Raw genomic sequence first — 23,051 nt, 5'->3', positions numbered from 1 at the left:
AATGTCTTCAGTATCTCTACTGTGATCAGCCTCCTCCACCACCACACTGTCTTCAGTATCTCTACTGTGATCAGCCTCCTCCTCCTCCACACTGTCTTCAGTATCTCTACTGTGATCAGCCTCCTCCACCATAATGTCTTCAGTATCTCTACTGTGATCAGCCTCCTCCACCACCACACTGTCTTCAGTATCTCTACTGTGATCAGCCTCCACCATAATGTCTTCAGTATCTCTACTGTGATCAGCCTCCTCCACCACCACACTGTCTTCAGTATCTCTACTGTGATCAGCCTCCACCTCCACACTGTCTTCAGTATCTCTAATGTGATCAGCCTCCTCCACCTCCACACTGTCTTCAGTATCTCTACTGTGATCTAACATCTTGTTAACTCAGTTGGAATGATACTGAGGCTCACCCCATCCAAGCCAGGTGATGGAAGTGTGCAGGGCAAATATTTACACAAGATAAAGAGAAAAGCATTGGATGGATCCTTGCCCGTGTTATCATCCCAAATGACCAGGCAATAGATGGAATCCTTGCCCATGTTATCATCCCTAATGACCACCAGGCTTTCGATGGGATCCTTGCCCGTGTTATCATCCCAAATGACCAGGCTCTAGATTGGATCCTTGCCCATGTTATCGTCCCTAATGACCAGGCTTTATATGGGATCCTTGCACATGCTATCATCCATAATGATAAGGCTTTAGATTGGATCCTTGCCCATGTTATCATCCCTAATGACCACGCTATAGATGGGATCCTTGCCCATGTTATCACCTCTAATGACTAGGCTTTAGATTGGATCCTTGCCCATGTTCTCATCCCTAATGACCCCGCCCTAGATTGGATCCTTGCCCATGTTCGCAATTCGCAATTCAACAGCTCAGACACAAGAGGTATGTGGCAGGGTCTACAGTCAATCACGGATTACAAAAAGAAAACCAGCCCCGTCGCGGACCAGGATGTCTTGCTCCCAGACAGGCTAAACAACTTTTTTGCCCGCTTTGAGGACAATACAGTGCCACTGACACGGCCCCCTACCAAAACCTGCGGGCTCTCCTTCACTGCAGCCGAGGTGAGTAAAACATTTAAACGTGTTAACCCTCGCAAGGCTGCAGGCCCAGACGGCATTCCCAGCCGCGTCCTCAGAGCATGCGCAGACCAGCTGGCTGGTGTGTTTACGGACATATTCAATCAATCCTTATCCCAGTCTGCTGTTCCCACATGCTTCAAGAGGGCCACCATTGTTCCTGTTCCCAAGAAAGCTAAGGTAACTGAGCTAAACGACTACCGCCCCGTAGCACTCACTTCCGTCATCATGAAGTGCTTTGAGAGACTAGTCAAGGACCATATCACCTCCACCCTACCGGACACCCTAGACCCACTCCAATTTGCTTACCGACCCAATAGGTCCACAGACGACGCAATCGCAACCACACTGCACACTGCCCTAACCCATCTGGACAAGAGGAATACCCATGTGAGAATGCTGTTCATCGATTACAGCTCAGCATTTAACACCATAGTACCCTCCAAACTCGTCATCAAGCTCGAGACCCTGGGTCTCGACCCCGCCCTGTGCAACTGGGTCCTGGACTTCCTGACGGGCCGCCCCCAGGTGGTGAGGGTAGGTAACAACATCTCCACCCCGCTGATCCTCAACACTGGGGCCCCACAAGGGTGCGTTCTAAGCCCTCTCCTGTACTCCCTGTTCACCCACGACTGCGTGGCCATGCACGCCTCCAACTCAATCATCAAGTTTGCGGATGACACTACAGTGGTAGGCTTGATTACCAACAACGACGAGACGGCCTACAGGGAGGAGGTGAGGGCCCTCGGAGTGTGGTGTCAGGAAAATAACCTCACACTCAACGTCAACAAAACAAAGGAGATGATTGTGGACTTCAGAAAACAGCAGAGGGAGCACCCCCCTATCCACATCGACGGGTCAGTAGTGGAGAAGGTGGAAAGTTTTAAGTTCCTCGGTGTACACATCACGGACAAACTGAATTGGTCCACCCACACAGACAGCGTTGTGAAGAAGGCGCAGCAGCGCCTCTTCAACCTCAGGAGGCTGAAGAAATTCGGCTTGTCACATAAAGCACTCACAAACTTCTACAGATGCACAATCGAGAGCATCCTGTCGGGCTGTATCACCGCCTGGTACGGCAACTGCTCCGCCCACAACCGTAAGGCTCTCCAGAGGGTAGTGAGGTCTGCAGAACGCATCACCAGGGGCAAACTACCTGCCCTCCAGGACACCTACACCACCCGATGTCACAGGAAGGCCATAAAGATCATCAAGGACAACAACCACCCAAGCCACTGCCTGTTCACCCCGCTATCATCCAGAAGGCGAGGTCAGTACAGGTGCATCAAAGCAGGGACCGAGAGACTGAAAAACAGCTTCTATCTCAAGGCCATCAGACTGTTAAACAGCCACCACTAACATTTAGCGGCCGCTGCCAACATACTGACTCAACTCCAGCCACTTTAAAAATGGGAATTGATGGAAATTATGTAAAAATGTACCACTAGCCACTTTAAACAATGCCACTTAATATAATGTTTACATACCCTACATTACCCATCTCATATGTATATACTGTACTCTATATCATCTACTGCATCTTGCCATCTTTATGTAATACATGTACCACTAGCCACTTTAAACTATGCCACTTAATATAATGTTTACATACCCTACAGTACTCATCTCATATGTATATACCGTACTCTATACCATCTACTGCATCTGCCATGCCGTTCTGTACCACCACTCATTCATATATCTTTATGTACATATTCTTTATCCCTTTACACTTGTGTGTGTGTGTAAGGTAGTAGTTGTGGAATTGTTAGGTTAGATTACTTGTTGGTTATTACTGCATTGTCGGAACTAGAAGCACAAGCATTTCGCTACACTCGCATTAACATCTGCTAACCATGTGTATGTGACTAATAAAATTTGATTTGATTTGATGTTATCATCCCTAATGACCAGGCTTTAGATGGGATCCTTGCACATGCTATCATCCATAATGATAAGGCTTTAGATTGGATCCTTGCCCATGTTATCACCCCTAATGACAAGGCTTTAGATTGGATCCTTGCCCATGTTCTCATCCCTAATGACAAGGCTTTAGATTGGATCCTTGCCCATGTTATCACCCCTAATGACAAGTCTTTAGCTCCCTGTATGTCTCTCTCTCCTCCACAGGAACAATTCACAGCCATGAGAGACCTGTACATGAAGAATGGCCAGGGCTTTGCGTTAGTGTACTCCATCACAGCCCAGTCCACCTTCAACGATCTGCAAGACCTACGAGAACAGATTCTCCGAGTCAAAGACACTGACGATGTAAGTTATCACACACACATGCAGGGATGCACACACACACACACACACACACACACACACACACACACACACACACACACACACACACACACACACACACACACACACACACACACACAGAAAAAGACACAACTACACTACACTCACACATATACACTGAGATCCTAGGAGAGCAGATGGCATTCTGCTACCTTGGGAAGATGACATGCTGCTACCTTGGGAAGATGGCATTCTGCTACCTTGGGGAGATGGCATTCTGCTACCTTGGGAAGATGGAATGCTGCTACCTTGGGAAGATGGCATTCTGCTACCTTGGGGAGATGCTGCTACCTTGGGATGGAATGCTGCTACCTTGGGAAGATGGAATGCTGCTACCTTGGGGAGATGGAATGTGTGTGTTCCTGCCCATACATGTACACCTTGATGCAGAATGCCTGGGCTTCAGGCCGGGTCACACGGGGTTAAAACATACTAACTCAGCTGTGTGTTTCATTTCATTCCTCTCTCTCTCTACAGTAAACCAGGAGAGGATACTAACTCAGCTGTGTGTTTCATTTCATTCCTCTCTCTCTCTACAGTAAACCAGGAGAGGATACTAACTCAGCTGTGTGTTTCATTTCATTCCTCTCTCTCTCTACAGTAAACCAGGAGAGGATATTAGCTCAGCTGTGCTTGTGGAAAAAGTAATTGTCTATAGAGCCTATGAATTGAACAACAAAGCAAAAACCCTTCATACCTATCAATGTGTTTAATGTGATCTAGAATAATATAAGTCGCTCTGGATAAGAGCGTCTGCTAAATGACTTAAATGTAAATGTAAAATGTAAAATAAAACTTCTCTCTCTCTCTCCCCCTATATTATCTCCCTCTCTCTTTCCTGTCTCCACTCTTTTTTATATTTCTCTCTCCCCCTTTCTCTGCCTCTCCATCTCCCTGCCTCTCTCCCGTCTCTCCCTCTCTCCTCCTTTCTCTGCCTCTCTCCCTCTCTCCCCCTTTCTCTGTCTCTCTGCATCTCCATCTCCCTGCCTCTCTCCTGTTTCTCCCTCTCCCCCTTTCTCTGTCTCTCTGCCTCCTCATCTCCCTGCCTGTCTCTCCCTCTCTCCTCCTTTCTCTGTCTCTCTGCCTCTCCATCTCCCTGCCTCTCTCCCTCTCTCCCCCTTTCTCTGTCTCTCTGCCTCTCCATCTCCCTGCCTCTCTCCTGTTTCTCCCTCTCCCCCTTTCTCTGTCTCTCTGCCTCTTCATCTCCCTGCCTGTCTCTCCCTCTCTCCCCCTTTCTCTGTCTCTCTGCCTCTTCATCTCCCTGACTCTCTCTTGTCTCTCCCTCTTTCTCTGTCTCTCCATCTCCTTGTCTCTCCCTCTCCCTGGCTCCCACTCTCCCCCCCCCCCCTCCTCCTCCCCCCCTCCTCCCCCTCTCCTCCCCCTCTCTCCAGGTTCCGATGATTCTGGTGGGTAATAAATGTGATCTGGAGGATGAGCGTGTTGTGGGGAAGGAACAGGGACAGAACCTTGCCAGACAGTGGAGCAGCTGTGCTTTCCTGGAGTCCTCCGCAAAGTCCAAGATCAACGTCAACGAGGTGAGTACAACACACACCTCACACACCCTGCATCACTACACACCCTGCATCAGTACCCACACACCCTGCATCACTACACACACACCCTGCATCAGTACCCCCACACACCCTGCATCAGTACCCACACACCCTGCATCAGTACCCACAGACCCTGCATCACTACACCCTGCATCACTACACACACACCCTGCATCAGTACCCCCACACACCCTGCATCAGTACACACCCTGCATCACTACACACACACGCTGCATCAGTACCTACACACACCCTGCATCAGTACCCACACACCCTGCATCAGTACACACACACACCCTGCATCAGTACCTACACACACCCTGCATCAGTACCCACACACCCTGCATCAGTACACACACACACCCTGCATCAGTACCCCCACACACCCTGCATCAGTACCCACACACCCTGCATCAGTACCCACACACCCTGCATCACTACACCCTGCATCAGTACCCAGTCCCAAACTTTAATCAACAGGTTCTGTACCTCCTATGAACAGTAACTTTAAACAACAGGTTCTGTACCTCCTATGAACAGTAACTTTAAACAACAGGTTCTGTATCTCCTATGAACAGTAACTTTAAACAACAGGTTCTGTACCTCCTATGAACAGTAACTTTAATCAACAGGTTCTGTATCTCCTATGAACAGTAACTTTAAACAACAGGTTCTGTACCTCCTATGAACAGTAACGTTAAACAACAGGTTCTGTATCTCCTATGAACAGTAACTTTAAACAACAGGTTCTGTACCTCCTATGAACAGTAACTTTAATCAACAGGTTCTGTACCTCCTATGGACAGTAACTTTAAACAACAGGTTCTGTACCTCCTATGAACAGTAACTTTAAACAACAGGTTCTGTACCTCCTATGAACAGTAACTTTAATCAACAGGTTCTGTACCTCCTATGGACAGTAACTTTAAACAACAGGTTCTGTACCTCCTATGAACAGTAACGTTAAACAACAGGTTCTGTACCTCCTATGAACAGTAACTTTAAACAACAGGTTCTGTACCTCCTATGAACAGTAACTTTAATCAACAGGTTCTGTACCTCCTATGAACAGTAACTTTAATCAACAGGTTCTGTACCTCCTATGAACAGTAACTTTAATCAACAGGTTCTGTACCTCCTATGAACAGTAACTTTAAACAACAGGTTCTGTACCTCCTATGAACAGTAACTTTAAACAACAGGTTCTGTACCTCCTATGAACAGTAACTTTAATCAACAGGTTCTGTACCTCCTATGGACAGTAACTTTAATCAACAGGTTCTGTACCTCCTATGGACAGTAACGTTAAACAACAGGTTCTGTACCTCCTATGGACAGTAACTTTAATCAACAGGTTCTGTACCTCCTATGGACAGTAACGTTAAACAACAGGTTCTGTACCTCCTATGGACAGTAACGTTAAACAACAGGTTCTGTACCTCCTATGAACAGTAACTTTAAACAACAGGTTCTGTACCTCCTATGGACAGTAACTTTAATCAACAGGTTCTGTACCTCCTATGGACAGTAACGTTAAACAACAGGTTCTGTACCTCCTATGGACAGAAACTGATAGGATTAAACTGTGTTGTTGCTGTCAGTAGCAGTGTGGGATATTTAGATATTTAGTCTGAGGTTAATCAGTAACCTCACTTGGAGCTGAACCTTCCCTCCTTCTGGTCCCACTGTGTTTACAACGGACTCTGATGTCACACAATGGTGCTGTCTGTGTGTGTATCTGCGTGTGTGTCTTTGTCTATCTGTCTGTGTGTGTGTTTTTGTCTGTGTGTTTGTGTGTGTGTGTGTGTGTTTGTCTGTGTGTGTGTGTGTGTGTGTCTTTTTCTCTGTGTGTGTGTGTGTGTGTGTGTGTGTGTGTGTGTGTGTGTGTGTGTGTGTGTGTGTGTGTGTGTGTGTGTGTGTGTGTGTGTGTGTGTGTGTGTGCGCGCGCGCCCAGCTGCCCAGGGCCACCAGAGGCTACCAGCCAGCGACGTCCCCTCATCTGGCCTGCGTCACCTCTGTATATACACACACATAAACACACACACACATAAACAAACAAATAGCAGCCTCACCCTATCTGTACACATAGAAATCACTTTCCAACATCTAGTCAAACACACACACACACGTCAGGCAGTCCACGTCAGGCAACAACATAGTGTTTTGTTCCACCAAGATACAGGGCATTCGGAAAGTGTTCAGACCCCTTGACTTTTTCCACATTTTGTTACGTTACAGCCTTATTCTAAAATTGATTAAATTGTTTTTTTCCCTCAGCAATCTACTGTTGTGACTTTAATTAATGTGATGACGGTTATTTATCAATAACTAACTATGTTTAATTGTTACCCGATTTTAAATGAATCATGTAACAATTAACTCATTAGGATTTGGAGCACCACGGAATATACCGTTTCCAGAATTCAACTCTAAAAGATATGTTATATATCGATAACAGTCACTTATTAATCATTACCTCATATCAGTCTCATTCTGAACGTCGCAGACTTCTGGAATCCGCAAGAACCCCAGCCTTTTCTGATTATTCAGGTCTACACAAATTGATTGAATTATTTATTTACTAACTAACTAAATAATAACACAGAATACACATACACAGTTACATGAGACAAAAGTCCCTAGTGGACTTACAAGATATTACGGCTTGTTACACAATGGAGAAGGGGGTGGGGACAATAGAGAGAGAGGGAGAAGGGGGTGGAGGGCTGCAGAGATGGTTGTCCTTCTGGAAGGTTCTCCCATCTCCACAGAGGAACTCTGGCGCTCTGTCAGAGTGACCATCAGGTTCTTGGCCATCTCCCTGACCAAGGCCCTTCTCCCCCGATTGCTCAGTTTGGCCGGGCGGCCAGCTCGGTTTTTGCTCTGACGTGCACTGTCAAATGTGGGATCTTATATAGACAGGTGTGTGCCTTTCCAAATCATGTACATTTTATTTACTTAAAGTGGACTCCTATCAAGTTGTAGAAACATCTCAAGGATGATAAATGGAAACCAGATGCACTGGTGCTCAATTTTGAGTCTCATAGCAAAGGGTCTGAATACTTATGTAAATAAGGTATTTTTGTTTTTATTTATCATACATGTGCAATAATGTCTAAAAACCTGTTTTCGCTTTGTCATTATGGGGTCTTGTGATGTCATTATGGGGTCCTGTGTTGTCATTATGGGGTCTTGTGATGTCATTATGGGGTCTTGTGCGTAGAATGATGAGAAAATAAATATTGAATCCATTTTAGAATAAGGCTGTAACGTAACAAAATGTGGAGAAGGTGAAGGGTTCTGAATACTTTCCGAATCCCCTGTATGTTTGACAGTTGATTTTGAATGCTGAACCTGTTGCTTCAGAATAATACGTCTCATTTAGCAGTTTGTGTTTCTTGCTCTGCATTCAGTTTGATTACCAGCTCCAGATATCGGGCCGTGGCCTTAATGTTAATCTCTTCCTACACAGCCTCGCTCATTCCATCGTTAAATCTGTCTCTGTCTGCCTGCCTGCCTCCTCTCCCCTTCATCTCTTCAATACTAGGCTACAGCCCAACCACACCACTACAGGCTTTCACTTAGATAATGAAGGGATGGCATTGGACTTAATGTCTCAGAATCAGCAGCAAGCCTTTGTTTTTGTATTTATTATGGATCCCCATTAGTTCCTGCCAAGGCAGCAGCTGCTCTTCCTGGGGTTTGTTATGGATCCCCATTAGTTCCTGCCAAGGCAGCGGCTACTCTTCCTGGGGTTTATTATGGATCCCCATTAGTTTCTGCCAAGGCAGCGGCTACTCTTCCTGGGGTTTATTATGGATCCCCATTAGTTCCTGCCAAGGCAGCAGCTACTCTTCCTGGGGTTTATTATGGATCCCCATTAGTTCCTGTCTAGGCAGCAGCTACTCTTCCTGGGGTTTATTATGGATCCCCATTAGTTTCTGCCAAGGCAGCGGCTACTCTTCCTGGGGTTTATTATGGATCCCCATTAGTTCCTGCCAAGGCAGCGGCTACTCTTCCTGGGGTTTATTATGGATCCCCATTAGTTCCTGCCAAGGCAGCAGCTACTCTTCCTGGGGTTTATTATGGATCCCCATTAGTTCCTGCCAAGGCAGCGGCTACTCTTCCTGGGGTTTATTATGGATCCCCATTAGTTCCTGCCAAGGCAGCGGCTACTCTTCCTGGGGTTTATTATGGATCCCCATTAGTTCCTGCCAAGGCAGCAGCTACTCTTCCTGGGGTCCAGCAAAATTAAGGCAGTTTATACAATTTTAAAAACATTACAATACATTCTCAGATTTCACCACACACTGTGTGCCCTCAGGCCCCTACTTCACCACTACCACATATCTACAACACACTGTGTGCCCTCAGGCCCCTACTCCACCACTACCACATATCTACAGTACTAAATACATGTGTGTGTATATAGGGGGATAATGCAGAGATGCCGTTGGGCTTAGATAATGAAGAGATGGCATTGGGTTTCATGTCTCAGCATTAACAAAGGCCAAACCCGGTTCTGCTCTGAGTCAAGAGTCCACTATCCCAGACAGCACTTTCCTGCCCCAGGCCTTATTCATTTATTCACTCATTCACCACTGTGATAGGCTACAGTAGCTGTGAGGTCAGTGGGGTTTAATGTGGGTTGACCCCTGACCCGTTATACCACTATAAACCAGGTTTAATGTGGGTTGACCCCTGGGGAGTTACACCACTATAAACCAGGTTTAATGTGGGTTGACCCCTGACCCCTGGGGAGTTACACCACTATAAACCAGGTTTAATGTGGGTTGACCCCTGACCCCTGGGGAGTTACACCACTATTAACCAGTTATCCCATTAAGCACCAGTCTCTAGCTGGTCTGAGTCATGATCTTGGTTTAAGTGGTGATAGAGATTATCCATTCTAATAGAGATGACTTATTCTAGTAGAGATGACCCCATTCTAATAGAGATTATCCATTCTAATAGAGATGACTCCATTCTAATAGAGATGACCCCATTCTAATAGAGATGACCCCATTCTAATAGAGATGACCCCATTCTAATAGAGATTATCCATTCTAATAGAGATGACTCCATTCTAATAGAGATGACTCCATTCTAATAGAGATGACTCCATTCTAGTAGAGATGACTCCATTCTAGTAGAGATGACTCCAATCTAGTAGAGATGACTCCATTCTAGTAGAGATGACTCCATTCTAATAGAGATGACTCCATTCTAATAGAGATGACCCCATTCTAATAGAGATGACCCCATTCTAATAGAGATGACTCCATTCTAATAGAGATGACTCCATTCTAATAGAGATGACCCCATTCTAGTAGAGATGACCCCATTCTAATAGAGGTGACCCCATTCTAATAGAGATGACTCCATTCTAATAGAGATGACCCCATTCTAATAGAGATGACCCCATTCTAATAGAGATGACCCCATTCTAATAGAGATGACCCCATTCTAGTAGAGATGACCCCATTCTAGTAGAGATGACTCCATTCTAATAGAGATGACTCCATTCTAATAGAGATGACTCCATTCTAATAGAGATGACTCCATTCTAATAGAGATGACTCCATTCTAATAGAGATGACCCCATTCTAATAGAGATGACTCCATTCTAATAGAGATGACTCCATTCTAATAGAGATGACTCCATTCTAATAGAGATGACTCCATTCTAATAGAGATGACTCCATTCTAATAGAGATGACTCCATTCTAATAGAGATGACCCCATTCTAATAGAGATGATCTATTCTAATAGAGATGACCCCATTCTAGTAGAGATGACCCCATTCTAGTAGAGATGACCCCATTCTAGTAGAGATGACCCCATTCTAGTAGAGATGACCCCATTCTAGTAGAGATGACCCCATTCTAGTAGAGATGACCCCATTCTAGTAGAGATGACCCCATTCTAGTAGAGATGACCCCATTCTAGTAGAGATGACTCCATTCTAGTAGAGATGACTCCATTCTAATAGAGATGACTCCATTCTAATAGAGATGACTCCATTCTAATAGAGATGACTCCATTCTAATAGAGATGACTCCATTCTAGTAGAGATGACTCCATTCTAGTAGAGATGACTCCATTCTAGTAGAGATGACTCCATTCTAATAGAGATGACTCCATTCTAATAGAGATGACTCCATTCTAGTAGAGATGACTCCATTCTAGTAGAGATGACTCCATTCTAGTAGAGATGACTCCATTCTAGTAGAGATGACTCCATTCTAGTAGAGATGACTCACTTCTAGTAGAGATGACTCACTTCTAGTAGAGATGACTCACTTCTAGTAGAGATGACTCCATTCTAGTAGAGATGACTCACTTCTAGTAGAGATGACCCCATTCTAGTAGAGATGACTCCATTCTAGTAGAGATGACTCCATTCTAGTAGAGATGACTCCATTCTAGTAGAGATGACTCCATTCTAGTAGAGATGACTCCATTCTAGTAGAGATGACTCCATTCTAGTAGAGATGACTCCATTCTAGTAGAGATGACTCACTTCTAGTAGAGATGACTCACTTCTAATAGAGACTGTAGGTCTTTGGTTGATCCACAACCTGTGTCATTGACAACAAGCTGGCTCCATTAGAGAGATGCCGTTGTCAACAGGAAATGGGCTTTATGGGTAACACCAGCCTAAGATATATCATTGTCTCCTGGCATGATAGCACCCTCTTTCTCTCTCTCACTCACTCACTCACATCTGATTGATATTGGTTTAATCACTATAATTATGCAATTGGCTCGAGCTGTAACCATTGATTATATCCAAGGGGTATGTTTTATGTCTAAAGAGTGCAGATTCAGGACAGGAGGCTGTCTGCTCCAAATGGATGTGATGTAGTGTGTGTATGTGAGTTATGTAACACTCTGGGTGTGTGACAGTGACAACTAAAACTACCCCCAGCTGTGTCTGTTACCCCTAGTCATACAGCTTTGTCTGTTACCCCCTAGTCATACAGCTGTGTCTGTTACCCCTAGTCATACAGCTTTGTCTGTTACCCCTAGTCATACAGCTTTGTCTGTTACCCCTAGTCATACAGCTTTGTCTGTTACCCCTAGTCATACAGCTGTGTCTGTTACCCCTAGTCATACAGCTGTGTCTGTTACCCCTAGTCATACAGCTTTGTCTGTTACCCCTAGTCATACAGCTGTGTCTGTTACCCCTAGTCATACAGCTGTGTCTGTTACCCCTAGTCATACAGCTGTGTCTGTTACCCCTAGTCATACAGCTTTGTCTGTTACCCCTAGTCATACAGCTTTGTCTGTTACCCCTAGTCATACAGCTGTGTCTGTTACCCCTAGTCATACAGCTGTGTCTGTTACCCCTAGTCATACAGCTTTGTCTGTGACCCCTAGTCATACAGCTTTGTCTGTTACCCCTAGTCATACAGCTTTGTCTGTTACCCCTAGTCATACAGCTTTGTCTGTTACCCCTAGTCATACAGCTGTGTCTGTTACCCCTAGTCATACAGCTTTGTCTGTTACCCCTAGTCATACAGCTTTGTCTGTTACCCCTAGTCATACAGCTTTGTCTGTTACCCCTAGTCATACAGCTTTGTCTGTTACCCCTAGTCATACAGCTTTGTCTGTTACCCCTAGTCATACAGCTTTGTCTGTTACCCCTAGTCATACAGCTTTGTCTGTTACCCCTAGTCATACAGCTTTGTCTGTTACCCCTAGTCATACAGCTGTGTCTGTTACCCCTAGTCATACAGCTTTGTCTGTTACCCCTAGTCATACAGCTTTGTCTGTTACCCCTAGTCATACAGCTTTGTCTGTTACCCCTAGTCATACAGCTTTGTCTGGTGAAATAAAATAATCAGACCATTCCTTCATTCTGACCAGTTTGTGATACTATAAATACACTATTGTCAAAGATACTTCATATAGTCTAAAATACTTCACATAGTCTAAAATACTTCACATAGTCTAAGATACTTCATTCTTGTCTAAGATACTTCATGTCTTAAATACTTGTTTTAAATACTTAAATATTTGACTGCAACATTTTGAGAATATACAGTACCAGTCAAAAGTTTGGACACACCTACTCATTCAAGGGTTTTTCTTTATTTTTACTATTTTCTACATTGTATAATAATAGTGGACATCAAAACTATGAAATAACACATATGGAATCATGTAGTAAGCAAAAAAGTGTTAAACAAATCAAAATATATTTTATATTTGAGATTCTTCAAAGTAACCACCCTTTGCCTTGATGACAGCTTTGCACACTCTTGGCATTCTCTCAACCAGCTTCATGAGATAGTCACCTGGAATGCATTTCAATTAACAGGTGTGCCTTGTTAAAAGTTAATTTGTGGAATTTCTTTCCTTCTTAATGCGTTTGAGCCAATCAGTTGTGACAAGGTAGGGGTGGTTTACAGAAGATAGCCCTATTTGATAAAATACCAAGTCCATATTATGGTAAGAACAGCTCAAATAAGCAAAGAGAAACGACAGTCCATCATTACTTTAAGTTATGAAGGTCAGTAAATCCGGTACATTTCAAGAACTTTTAAAGTTTCTTCAAGTGGTCACAAAAACCATCAAGCGCTATGATGAAACTGGCTCTCATGAGGACCGCCACAGGAAAGGAAGACCCAGAGTTACCTCTGCTGCAGAGGATAAGTTCATTAGAGTTACCTGCACCTCATATTGCAGCCCAAATGTATTATTCACAGAGTTCAAGTAACAGACACATCTCAACATCAACTGTTTAGAGGAGACTGAGTGAATCTGGCCTTCATGGTCGAATTGCTGCAAAGAAACCACTACTAAAGGACACCAATAAAAAGACGAGACTTGCTTGGGCCAAGAAACACGAACAATGGACATTAGACTGGAGGAAATCTGTCCTTTGGTCTGATGAGTCCAAATTTTAGATTTTAGATTCCAACCAAGAAGGAGAGTGATGGAGTGCTGCATCAGATGACCTGGCCTCCACAATCACCCAACCTCAACCCAATTGAGATGGTTTGGGATGAGTTGGACCGCAGAGTGAAGGAAAAGCAGCCAACAAGTGCTCTGCATATGTGGGAACTCCTTCAAGACTGTTGGAAAAGCATTCCAGGTGAAGCTGGTTGAGAGAATGCCAAGAGTGTGCAAAGCTGTCATCAAGGCACTTTTTTGGTTACTACATGATTCCATATGTGTTATTCCATAGTTTTGAATGTCTTCACTAATATTCGACAATGTAGAAAATAGTAAAAATAAAGAAAAACCCTTGAATGAGTAGGTGTGTCCAAACGTTTGACTGCTACTGTATATACAGTTGCTCTGAATGAGTCATTATCTATCATTAACCATAATAAACCCTTGGGTGAGTTCTCACAGATTGAGACGTGATTTGTCTGTCTAGTAAATATTGTTGCCTGAGGTGTCATCTTGTCTGGTTGGGATGTGGGTGACATCACTCACGCTGTCCACTGAGATCTGGTCTGAGCCTTGGGCCTGACTAAAACGCTCTGACTGACTCTAAAACCATCTATCTGACAGTGTGTGAATCGATCTAGTCCAATGGCACACTCTGCCATTTACATGGATTCTCTCATGGTTTAGCTTTTTCAAACCAAGACACCTGTGACTGTTTCTTAACACGATACCCATGGCTAGCCACTGTTGCTTAACACAATACCCATGGCTAGCCACTGTTTCTTAACACGATACCCATGGCTAGCCACTGTTTCTTAACACGATACCAATGGCTAGCCACTGTTTCTTAACACGATACCCATGGCTAGCCACTGTTTCTTAACATGATACCCATGGCTAGCCACTGTTGCTTAACACAATACCCATGGCTAGCCACTGTTTCTTAACACGATACCCATGGCTAGCCACTGTTTCTTAACACGATACCAATGGCTAGCCACTGTTTCTTAACACGATACCCATGGCTAGCCACTGTTTCTTAACACGATACCCATGGCTAGCCACTGTTTCTTAACACGATACCAATGGCTAGCCACTGTTTCTTAACACGATACCCATGGCTGGCCACTGTTTCTTAACACGATATCCATGGCTAGCCACTGTTTCTTAACACGATATCCATGGCTAGCCACTGTTTCTTAACACGATACCCATGGCTAGCCACTGTTTCTTAACACGATACCCATGGCTAGCCACTGTTTCTTAACACGATACCAATGGCTAGCCACTGTTTCTTAACACGATACCCATGGCTGGCCACTGTTTCTTAACACGATATCCATGGCTAGCCACTGTTTCTTAACACGATACCCATGGCTAGCCACTGTTTCTTAACACGATGCCCATGGCTAACCACTGTTTCGTAACACGATACCCATGGCTAGCCACTGTTTCTTAACACGATGCCCATGGCTAACCACTGTTTCTTAACACGACACCCATGGCTAACCACTGTTTCTTAACACGATACCCATGGCTAGTCACTTGCTTAACAGTAGCCACTGTTTCTTAACACGATACCCATGGCTAGCCACTGTTGCTTAACACGATACCCATGGCTAGCCACTGTTTCTTAACACGATACCCGTGGCTAGATACTGTTTCTTAACACGATACCCGTGGCTAGCCACTGTTTCTTAACACGATACCCGTGGCTAGCCACTGTTTCTTAACACGATACCCATGGCTAGCCACTGTTTCTTAACAGTAGCCACTGTTTCTTAACACGATACCCATGGCTAGCCACTGTTGCTTAACAGTAGCCACTGTTTCTTAACACGATACCCGTGGCTAGCCACTGTTGCTTAACACGATACCCATGGCTAGCCACTGTTTCTTAACACGATACCCGTGGCTAGCCACTGTTTCTTAACACGATACCCGTGGCTAGCCACTGTTTCTTAACACGATACCCGTGGCTAGCCACTGTTTCTTAACACGATACCCGTGGCTAGCCACTGTTGCTTAACATGATACTCGTGGCTAGCCACTGTTTCTTAACACGATACCCGTGGCTAGCCACTGTTGCTTAACATGATACTCGTGGCTAGCCACTGTTTCTTAACACGATACCCGTGGCTAGCCACTGTTTCTTAACACGATACCCATGGCTAGCCACTGTTTCTTAACATGATACCCGTGGCTAGCCACTGTTTCTTAACACGATACCAATGGCTAGCCACTGTTGCTTAACACGATACCCATGGCTAGCCACTGTTTCTTAACACGATACCTGTGGCTAACCACTGTTTCTTAACACGATACCAATGGCTAGCCACTGTTGCTTAACACGATACCCATGGCTAGCCACTGTTTCTTAACACGATACCCATGGCTAGCCACTGTTTCTTAACACGATACCCAGGGCTAACTTGTATCTAAGTATTGCTGTGTCTCTCTGTGTTTCAGATCTTCTATGACCTGGTCAGGCAAATCAACAGGAAAACCCCAGTACCTGGGAAGACACGCAAAAAGTCCAACTGTCAGCTCCTCTAATACACAGCTGCTCTGTCGCACTGAGCCAGGTGAGAACCACGTGTAGCAATCAGAATGCCACTGCCTAATTGAAAAGACCGTTGTAGGCATTTGGCTGCGGCCTCCTTGTCTTAAAACCGAGGAATATCTCGAGCAAGAACTTCTGCCTCTCATATTAAGAGACATCATATGGTGCAGTTAGAAGTGTCATTAATGTCTCTATACCTCTCTCTCTTTCTCTCTTCTCTCTCTCTCTTTCTCTTCTCGCTCTCTCTCTCTTTCTCTTTTCTCTCTCTTTCTCTTCTCTCTCTTTCTCTCTCTCTCTCTCTCTCTTTCTCTTCTTTCTCCATCTACCCACCTTCTCTCTCTTTCTCTTCTCCCTCTCTCTTTCTCTCTCGCTCCTCTCTCTTTCTCTCTCTCCATCTACCCACCTTCTCTCTCTCTACCCACCTTCTCTCTCTCCATCTACCCACCTTCTCTCTCCCTCTCTCTCTCTCTACCCACCTTCTCTCTCTCTATTTCTCTACCCACCTTCTCTCTCTCTCTCTACCCACCTTCTCTCTCTCTCTCTCTCTCTCTCTCTCTCTCTCTCTACCCACCTTCTCTCTATCTCCCTCTCAGGTCTGATTTGCTGCTGTCTCTCTCAGCAGTGCCAGCATTCCGACGTTACTAAAACCTAACATGGAATGGACTTTCCTGTGTGGTGACGCCCCTTTAACAACAACAACCAACCAACCAACAAACCAACGGATTCAAAGCTACAATACATCAGTTTTTACACACAGATTAACCATTATCACTCTCCAGTGTCACGAGAACAAGATTTCTACTTACAAATATATATATTCTAACTGTATGCAACTGAAATGGAAAAATTAAGGTCAGAAAATAAAGTAAATTTAATAAATAAAATAGGTAAATCAGTCAATAATGAATCAAAATAAAATCCCGATCCCTACACGCAGTGTTATTGCTAACGGAGACAGTAGCCGTAGAAACGGATGTCTAACCAGAATGTGCACGTTGCCATGGTGAGTAGCTACAATGATGCGGTATTTATAAGCACCTCTATATTAGCCAGAGAAAAAAGTCCCAAAGAGCATCTATATAGTCCGGTTCATACAGCTAACTTGCTCCTGTGGTTTATTTTCTAACTTTTTATTTGTACCTTTTTATATTTTCCTTCGATCATTCAACATAATTTTTCTGTCTTTTTATTTCCTTTTAAATGACTAGTTTTGTCTCTACTGAGAGATGCTATACTGCGACAGCTATTGCTATGAGTTTTATTTGAGGAGTAAACCTGTGGATACAACAGTGATTATTATTATTATTATATGTGAGTTTTATTTGAGGAGTAAACCTGTGGATACAAAAGTGATTATTATTATTATGTGTAAAAAAGAAAAAAAAAGTATCATGTTTTTTCAGTAACTATCATATTGTCTTTTAGCCTGATGATGTTGCCTTCAAATAGTTTTTTTTTTTGTTCTGGAGAATCCAACTATGATCCAATCATCCTTCTATGTCATGCCTGGGTTTCCTTGTGTGCGTCTGAAATGGCACCCGAGTGTACTACATTTGACCAGAGCCCAATGGGTTTCCCTATTGGTTTCCCTATAGGCCCTGGTCAAAAGTAGTACACTATATAGGGAACTAGGGTGCAATTTTGGAGGCAGCCCTTGTGTTGTTTACAAAGATGTTTGTACAGTGGGGTTTTTCAATTGGGGTTGTGGTCAAAGAGGGACTGGACATTTTAACAAGCTACCAAACTTCTGAGACACCAATGGCCAGACGTGACTGGGCGATCCTCATCATGTTTTTTTTACTTTATCCTTCCAAGGCCGTCTCTCATTGGTTGGTTTGTCCAGTTAGCCAATCCCCTCTCATGGAATCTGCGATCTACAACAGGAAGTATAGATTTTTAATACGAAAAAAATAAAGAACAACATGTCGTTGGTGATGTCATTCTCCACACTTCTGTTGTTGTAGAGCGGCGTTTCTCAAACTAGGTCCTGGGGACCCCAAGAGGGACACCTTTTGGCACTGCACAGCTGATTCAAATAATCAAGCTTGATGATTATTTGAGTAATCTGTGTAGTGCTAGGGCAAAAACCAAAACATGCACCCAGGGGGGGCCCCAGGACCGAGTTTGGGAAACGCTACTGTAGATTCTCACTGTACTCCCTCTCCTTTTCTAAACCAGCCTCTCTCCCCTTCTCCCTCCCTCCCACAGCCCCTATCTCCCCCTGTCCCCTAGGCTCTTTCCCCTATCTCACTCCTCTCCCCTAGCCCTCCCCCAGCCCCTCCCCTAGCCCTCCCCCAGCCCCTCCCCTAGCCCTCCCCAGCCCCTCCCCTCTTTCCCAGCCCCTCCGCATCTCCCCTAGCCCTCCCCCAGCCTCTTCCCCAGCCTCTCCCCCAGCCCCTCCCCTCTTCCCCAGCCCCTCCCCCATCTCCCCCAGCCCCTCCCCTGTCCCCTTGCTTGCTAATGCATCTGTTGTCAGTTGAGGATATGAAAACCAAATATTGGATCCTGTCAGTAAAGAAACTTGCCTGTTAGTGACTATTTCACCTGTGTAATACTTGGTGTGACCTGTTTCCTGTCAGTCTGTCAGATGATGATGATGATGATGGTGATGAAGAGTAACCGTGTAGGGTTGTTATCTGTTCTATAGTGAATGTGGGGGGAGGGGGGACAAACTAATGTGTTTGAAGCAGCAGGGAATAAGACTGAAATACAATAAGAACCACAGCAATGTAGAGATGATGATGAGGAAGAGGAGGAACAGGCAGAACTTGGATGAGACGGGGGGTGCGTCCCCAATGGCACCCTATTCCCTACATAGTGCACTACTTTTGACCATAGCCCTATGGGCTTAGGTTGCCATTTGAGACGCAGGGAGGGAGGGAGGGAGGGAGGGGGGTTAAAGTTGCACGTTTGTTGTGAGTTGCGTGACCTCTGTTGACCTCTTGTAAGAGAATGCCTTTGTTGCTTTGTGTTGCTGTGATGATAACCATCAGCATCAGTCCTGGTGGATAGACCATGTGTACCATGTCCCCCTTACAGAGCCACAGTATTGGACATGCAATGTCATCTGCCTATTATGGGGTTGGGGAGGGAAAAGAGGGGTGGCCAAATGTAAACTAAAAGCCTTAATTGAAGTGGTGTATTTTGTATAACCCAGCATCTGTAGTTCAATAAATTGGATTGCCATGCAAGGGCGTTGCCATGACGCCGGCCCGCAGCCGGAATGTTCTGTGTTGTTGTTGTTGTTTTAGCCATACAGATTGTTTTATCTCTCTGGTTTAGCCATACAGATTGTTTTATCTCTGTGGTTTAGCCATACAGATTGTTTTATCTCTGTGGTTTAACCATACAGATTGTTTTATCTCTGTGGTTTAGCCATACAGATTGTTTTATCTCTGTGGTTTAACCATACAGATTGTTTTATCTCTGTGGTTTAGCCATACAGATTGTTTTATCTCTGTGGTTTAACCATACAGATTGTTTTATCTCTGTGGTTTAGCCATACAGATTGTTTTATCTCTGTGGTTTAGCCATACAGATTATTTTATCTCTCTGGTTTAGCCATACAAATTGTTTTATCTCTCTGGTTTAGCCATACAAATTGTTTTATCTCTGTGGTTTAACCATACATATTGTTTTATCTCTGTGGTTTAGCCATACAGATTGTTTTATCTCTGTGGTTTAGCCATACAGATTGTTTTATCTCTGTGGTTTAGCCATACAGATTGTTTTATCTCTGTGGTTTAGCCATACAGATTGTTTTATCTCTGTGGTTTAGCCATACAGATTGTTTTATCTCTGTGGTTTAGCCATACAGATTGTTTTATCTCTCTGGTTTAGCCATACAGATTGTTTTATCTCTCTAGTTTAGCCATACAGATTGTTTTATCTCTGTGGTTTAACCATACAGATTGTTTTATCTCTGTGGTTTAGCCATACAGATTGTTTTATCTCTGTGGTTTAGCCATACAGATTGTTTTATCTCTGTGGTTTAGCCATACAGATTGTTTTATCTCTCTGGTTTAGCCATACAGATTGTTTTATCTCTCTGGTTTAACCATACAGATTGTTTTATCTCTCTGGTTTAACCATACAGATTGTTTTATCTCTGTGGTTTAACCACCTCCCCATCTTGTGATGCACATGTGTCAAACTCATTCCACGGAGGGCAGAGTGTCTGTGGGTTTTCGCTCCTACTTGATTGACAAATGAAGGTCACGGATTAGTTCGGAACTCTCACCTGGTTGTCTGGGTCTTAGTAAGGAACTCTCACCTGGTTATCTAGGTCTCAGTAAGGCACTCTCACCTGGTTGTCAAGGTCTTAGTAAGGAACTCTCACCTGGTTGTCTAGGTCTCAGTAAGGAACTCTCACCTGGTTGTCTAGGTCTTAGTAAGGAACTCTCACCTGGTTGTCAAGGTCTTAGTAAGGAACTCTCACCTGGTTGTCTAGGTCTTAGTAAGGAACTCTCACCTGGTTATCTAGGTCTCAGTAAGGCACTCTCACCTGGTTGTCAAGGTCTTAGTAAGGAACTCTCACCTGGTTGTCTAGGTCTCAGTAAGGAACTCTCACCTGGTTGTCTAGGTCTTAGTAAGGAACTCTCACCTGGTTGTCTAGGTCTCAGTAAGGAACTCTCACCTGGTTGTCTAGGTCTTAGTAAGGAACTCTCACCTGGTTGTCTAGGTCTTAGTAAGGAACTCTCACCTGGTTGTCTAGGTCTCAGTAAGGAACTCTCACCTGGTTGTCTAGGTCTCAGTAAGGAACTCTCACCTGGTTGTCTAGGTCTCAGTAAGGAACTCACCTGGTTGTCTAGGTCTTAGTAAGGAACACTCACTTGGTTGTCTAGGTCTTAGTAAGGAACTCTCACCTGGTTGTCTAGGTCTTAGTAAGGAACTCTCACCTGGTTGTCTAGGTCTTATTAAGGAACTCCCCTCACCTGGTTGTCTAGGTCTCAGTAAGGAACTCTCACCTGGTTGTCTAGGTCTCAGTAAGGAACTCTCACCTGGTTGTCTAGGTCTCAGTAAGGAACTCTCACCTGGTTGTCTAGGTCTTAGTAAGGAACTCTCACCTGGTTGTCTAGGTCTTAGTAAGGAACACTCACCTGGTTGTCTAGGTCTTAGTAAGGAACTCTCACCTGGTTGTCTAGGTCTTAGTAAGGAACTCTCACCTGGTTGTCTAGGTCTTATTAAGGAACTCCCCTCACCTGGTTGTCTAGGTCTCAGTAAGGAACTCTCACCTGGTTGTCTAGGTCTCAGTAAGGAACTCTCACCTGGTTGTCTAGGTCTCAGTAAGGAACTCTCACCTGGTTGTCTAGGTCTTAGTAAGGAACTCTCACCTGGTTGTCTAGGTCTTAGTAAGGAACTCTCACCTGGTTGTCTAGGTCTTATTAAGGAACTCTCACCTGGTTGTCTAGGTCTCAGTAAGGCACTCTCACCTGGTTGTCTAGGTCTCAGTAAGGAACTCTCACCTGGTTGTCTATGTCTTAGTAAGGAACTCTCACCTGGTTGTCTATGTCTTAGTAAGGAACTCTCACCTGGTTGTCTAGGTCTTAGTAAGGAACTCTCACCTGGTTGTCTAGGTCATAATTGAAAGGAACCCCCAAACCAGCAGACACTAGGCCCTCCATGGAATGAGTTGGACACCCATGCTGTAATGGTACTGCTTTCGTCTTTATTCCTCAGTAGCTTTGAGGTAGAGGAGGGTGAGATAGCCAGACACACAGACATACATGAATAGAACCAAGAGGTGAAGGGAAGTTTCAGAAATGTTCCTGCTCTGTAATGTAAATCTTGCAGTAAGCAGTTGAAAGACAGCACAGTTAGCAGCACCACCAGTCACACTAGGTACCATACTGCAGGAAGTGGGATGTCTTGTTGAATATAAGATCACAGCAGAGTAGCCCAGACTCGGGTTCGTATAGAAGTCATCTATCACTCCATTGGCAGATATTCTGTTTCATGTACCTCTCTTGCCCACTCTCTCTTTCTCTCACTGTCTCTCCCTCCCTCTCTATTGCTCTCTCTCCCTCACCCTCTCTCACTGTCTCTCCCTCCCTATCTCTCTCCCTCACTCTTTCTCTCACTGTCTCTCCCTCCCTCTCTATTGCGCTCTCTCTCTCTCTCTCTCTCTCTCTCTCTCTCTCTCTCTCTCTCTGTCTCTCTCTCTCTCTCTCTCTCTCTCTCTCTCTCTCTCTGTCTCTCTCTGTCTCTCTCTGTCTCTCTCTCTCAATTTCAATTCAATTCAAGGGGCTTTATTGGCATGGGAAACATGTGTTAACTGGGGGAGGGGCAGTGTAGAGATAGACTAGTCATGTCTAGTGTCATCTCTATCTCTCTAGTGTACATACAATAAGCCAGTAGCAAATGAACTCATCAGCTGCTCTGGGCCTCTGCTGCAGAATCTACAGCTAAGCCTAGTGTAACTGATATGCCTGTCAGGGATAGATGGAAGCAGCTGTCAGATCAGAGAAATTGAGTCATTCAGGCCAATGATTGGACTCCTTGGGGGTGGGAATAAAGTAAGTTGGGCCAAGGAAGCGTACTATAGTTAAAATGATGAGGAACTCGCTGTCCTGAAGTGACTTGCCCAGAGTGAGGTAACTCCATGGAGTTTAGGTTCCTAGCAGACTG

At 44.5% G+C, this 23,051-nt stretch overlaps 1 protein-coding gene across 1 annotated transcript in view; it reads left to right on the top strand.

Annotated features, from left to right (window-relative positions):
- LOC139533559 (ras-related protein Rap-1b) overlaps nucleotides 1-19,648 on the top strand; it is a 166,678-nt gene extending 147,030 nt beyond the window's left edge. Inside the window, exons 5-8 of the mRNA XM_071331691.1 lie at nucleotides 3,225-3,365; nucleotides 4,796-4,939; nucleotides 16,331-16,446; nucleotides 17,018-19,648. Coding sequence (XP_071187792.1) covers nucleotides 3,225-3,365; nucleotides 4,796-4,939; nucleotides 16,331-16,417 — 372 coding nt within the window. The 3' untranslated portion in view covers nucleotides 16,418-16,446; nucleotides 17,018-19,648. The remainder of the gene's footprint in view (nucleotides 1-3,224; nucleotides 3,366-4,795; nucleotides 4,940-16,330; nucleotides 16,447-17,017) is intronic.
- Nucleotides 19,649-23,051: the final 3,403 nt, after the last annotated feature.

The sequence above is a fragment of the Salvelinus alpinus genome, chromosome 11, assembly GCF_045679555.1.
Source record: "Salvelinus alpinus chromosome 11, SLU_Salpinus.1, whole genome shotgun sequence".
Lineage (NCBI taxonomy): Eukaryota > Metazoa > Chordata > Actinopteri > Salmoniformes > Salmonidae > Salvelinus > Salvelinus alpinus.
This window is presented reverse-complemented; position numbering and strand designations above follow the sequence as displayed.